The sequence below is a fragment of the Oncorhynchus keta genome, chromosome 14 (assembly GCF_023373465.1).
Source record: "Oncorhynchus keta strain PuntledgeMale-10-30-2019 chromosome 14, Oket_V2, whole genome shotgun sequence".
Classification (NCBI taxonomy): domain Eukaryota; kingdom Metazoa; phylum Chordata; class Actinopteri; order Salmoniformes; family Salmonidae; genus Oncorhynchus; species Oncorhynchus keta.
In genome coordinates this window covers 28,633,643-28,636,548 of record NC_068434.1, presented here as the reverse complement: position 1 = coordinate 28,636,548, position 2,906 = coordinate 28,633,643, and the positions used below count along the sequence as shown (strand labels likewise).

Below are 2,906 nucleotides of genomic sequence, written 5' to 3'. Positions count from 1 at the left end.
TGACAAAGCGCCTTGAAAAATTACAAACAAACCCCAAATAACTGCCAGTGTTGCACTGCTATTTGACAGGGGGGGCTCAAGTTCACTTATAATACCAATAAGAAACCCTGGGTTGAGTACAACATTAGGTGGCAGGAAAAGGTGGTCTCTTTAAAAAAAAGTGTCTCCCTCAAGTATATACGGATGACTTCATCGTCACAGGGCACTTTGAAAAATGAGCCTATGTACTGTCATACATATCTCCATATAATTTCACACCCATTACAATTCCAAGGAAATGTTATGATATACTTAACCAGTGTGTGGGAGTAAGAATAGAGCTAATTTGACCAGGAGTGAAGATGATTATTTGATACACAGGGTGATACTCGGTAAAACAGGGATTTAATTAGTTACGAATAATAAGTCATATTGCAGAACCAACAGGAGATGAAATTAACGTGCAACAGAATGATCATATTTCTCATCACACCGTCACCCTGTCCAGTTTTCCTGGCTACCTACTAAAGAAAAAAAGAGGAGAAAGCTGTTCATTTGGAATGGATCGTTGTATTTTATACTGTGGTAGTTTCTCACTCTTTCCCATCAATATCAACAACACATGTGGGAGCATAGTTTCTATCCTTATAATCACGAAAAGGAATAGGCTACAGGAAGAATAATTGTGGTTCCCCATCTTACAAAAGTCCTGGATTTTTAATTATACCTTCCATTATGGCATTTCATTTGTATTTACATTGGGTTACTTGCTGAATGTTTGATTTGTTTTTTTTTTATCCCAAGTTATTATTCATGGTCGTCCCCTTCACTGTGGGCTCGAAAATGATTATCCTCCTTTGTAATAGCATGTACTACCAGGCCACAATAAAGCAAGAGTCATGTAATGAATGTCAGAACTATTCCCATGAGACGGTGTGAAAAATGGCTTCAGAAGGCCCATTCAAAGAGATATGATCATTTGATTTCTCAAATAAGCTCAATGGAAATGCCTGTCTGGTCATTTTAAAAAGCAAATCCATTAATTCTTCTTTGGCATAAATTAAAGGATTTCTGCAGGCCATTAACTCATCCATTAATATATCCAGGATCAAGATCATTGAAACCCGAGGTTAGGATATTTTAAGGGTATTTCTTGAAGATGTCATCTAATGATTATAGAAGGAGTCCTGAAACCTCTCTACTATTAATTGTAAAATGATCTTTCTCCTTCTTATACAAGTAAACAACAAGGAAAAATAAAAGTCACAGGGGCAGATAATCCTGTTGCGAGAAATTAATTTCCATTTCATTTGTTTCGTTATGTTTCAGGCAATTTCAGTACGGTGTCTGGTTGTTTCAGGAGATAAGAAATGTAACAACAGGGGCAACTGCTGAAGGGAGGTTTTAGGTTTATGTCAGCGCAAAATTGAAACCCACTGATCTACTTTTTAATTTAGAGTGCATGGAAGCACAGTTCCAAAGCAGAATGTGGAGATATAAAACTGTCACCCAGTATGCTGCATGCTTAGCATTTGTCCATCACTATCCCACACAAAAGTTAAGTCCTCATTATTTGAACAAATATATATTTTCTGAATATAGCCTACAACCACTTTTGTATCAAATACCTTTATTTATTTTTGAAGTCACTTTAAAAAAAGTTGTAGGCATGTTATACAATTAACAGCCGTTACAAAGAAACATCCTACAATAGGAAAGTGGGTGATAAAGGTTCATGGTCCCCCAGACTCTCCACCACACCTCCCCCAGAAACCCCACCACACCTCCCCCAGACTCCCCACCACACCTCCCCCAGACTCTCCACCACACCTCCCCCAGACTCCCCACCACACCTCCCCCAGACTCCCCACTACACCTCCCCCAGACTCCCCACCACACCTCCCCCAGATTCCCCACCACACCTCCCACAGACTCCCCACCACACCTCCCCCAGACTCCCCACCACACCTCCCCCAGACTCCCCACTACACCTCCCCCAGACTCCCCACTACACCTCCCCCAGACTCCCCACTACACCTCCCCCAGATTCCCCACCACACCTCCCACAGACTCCCCACCACACCTCCCCCAGACTCCCCACCACACCTCCCCCAGATTCCCCACCACGCCTCCCACAGACTCCCCACTACACCTCCCCCAGACTCCCCACCACACCTCCCCCAGATTCCCCACCACACCTACCACAGACTCCCCACGACACCTCCCCCAGACTCCCCACCACACCTCCCCTAGATTCCCCACCACACCTCCCACAGACTCCCCACCACACCTCCCCTAGATTCCTCACCACACCTCCCACAGACTCCCCACCACACCTCCCACATACATCCCACTTCAGCCCACTACTTGGTTTTGGTAGACACACAACAGCAAACAAACAAGCAATTACCCCAACAAACAACAAAGGACATAAACAGGAATTATGTTTAAAAAAAATACATATATACTCAAATATATACCGTTCAAAAGTTTGGGTCACATAGAAATATCATTTTTTTTTTAAGAAAGGCACATTTTTTGTCCATTAAAATAACATCAAATTGATCAGAAATAAAGTGTATGTTATGACTTCTATGAATGGTGGGTGGAGGAGTCAAGCGCAGAGAGCAGGTAATTCCGTACCTGGATCTTTTATTCCAATGACAGCGGAAAAACGGACATGCGAAACACAAGGGCGCATGAAACAACCCGTCCAAAATACAAAGGACTAAAACTGTCTGGAAAAATATAGATCACACTAATACACCTACACCAAATAACAGAGAACAAGCCCGCACAAATACCCAGCATGCCTAGTGCCCTTAAATAGCCTACAAACAATTACTCAAAACAGGTGTACCCAATTAAACCCAATAAACAGAAGCAAACGGAAAGGGAATCGATGGCAGCTAATCTGCCGGCGACGA

At 42.8% G+C, this 2,906-nt stretch overlaps 1 protein-coding gene across 1 annotated transcript; it reads left to right on the top strand.

Moving 5' to 3' along the window:
* Window positions 1–1,714: 1,714 nt before the first annotated feature.
* On the top strand, window positions 1,715–2,278 carry LOC118394055 (uncharacterized). Its single transcript, XM_052460755.1, has one exon. The coding sequence runs from the start codon at window positions 1,715–1,717 to the stop codon at window positions 2,276–2,278; it is 564 nt and encodes a 187-aa protein (XP_052316715.1).
* The last annotated feature ends 628 nt before the right edge of the window (window positions 2,279–2,906 follow it).

Bases quoted from the DNA above. Each gene is read 5' to 3' on its own strand.
- LOC118394055 (XM_052460755.1), top strand. From the start codon at position 1,715: ATGGTCCCCCAGACTCTCCACCACACCTCCCCCAGAAACCCCACCACA.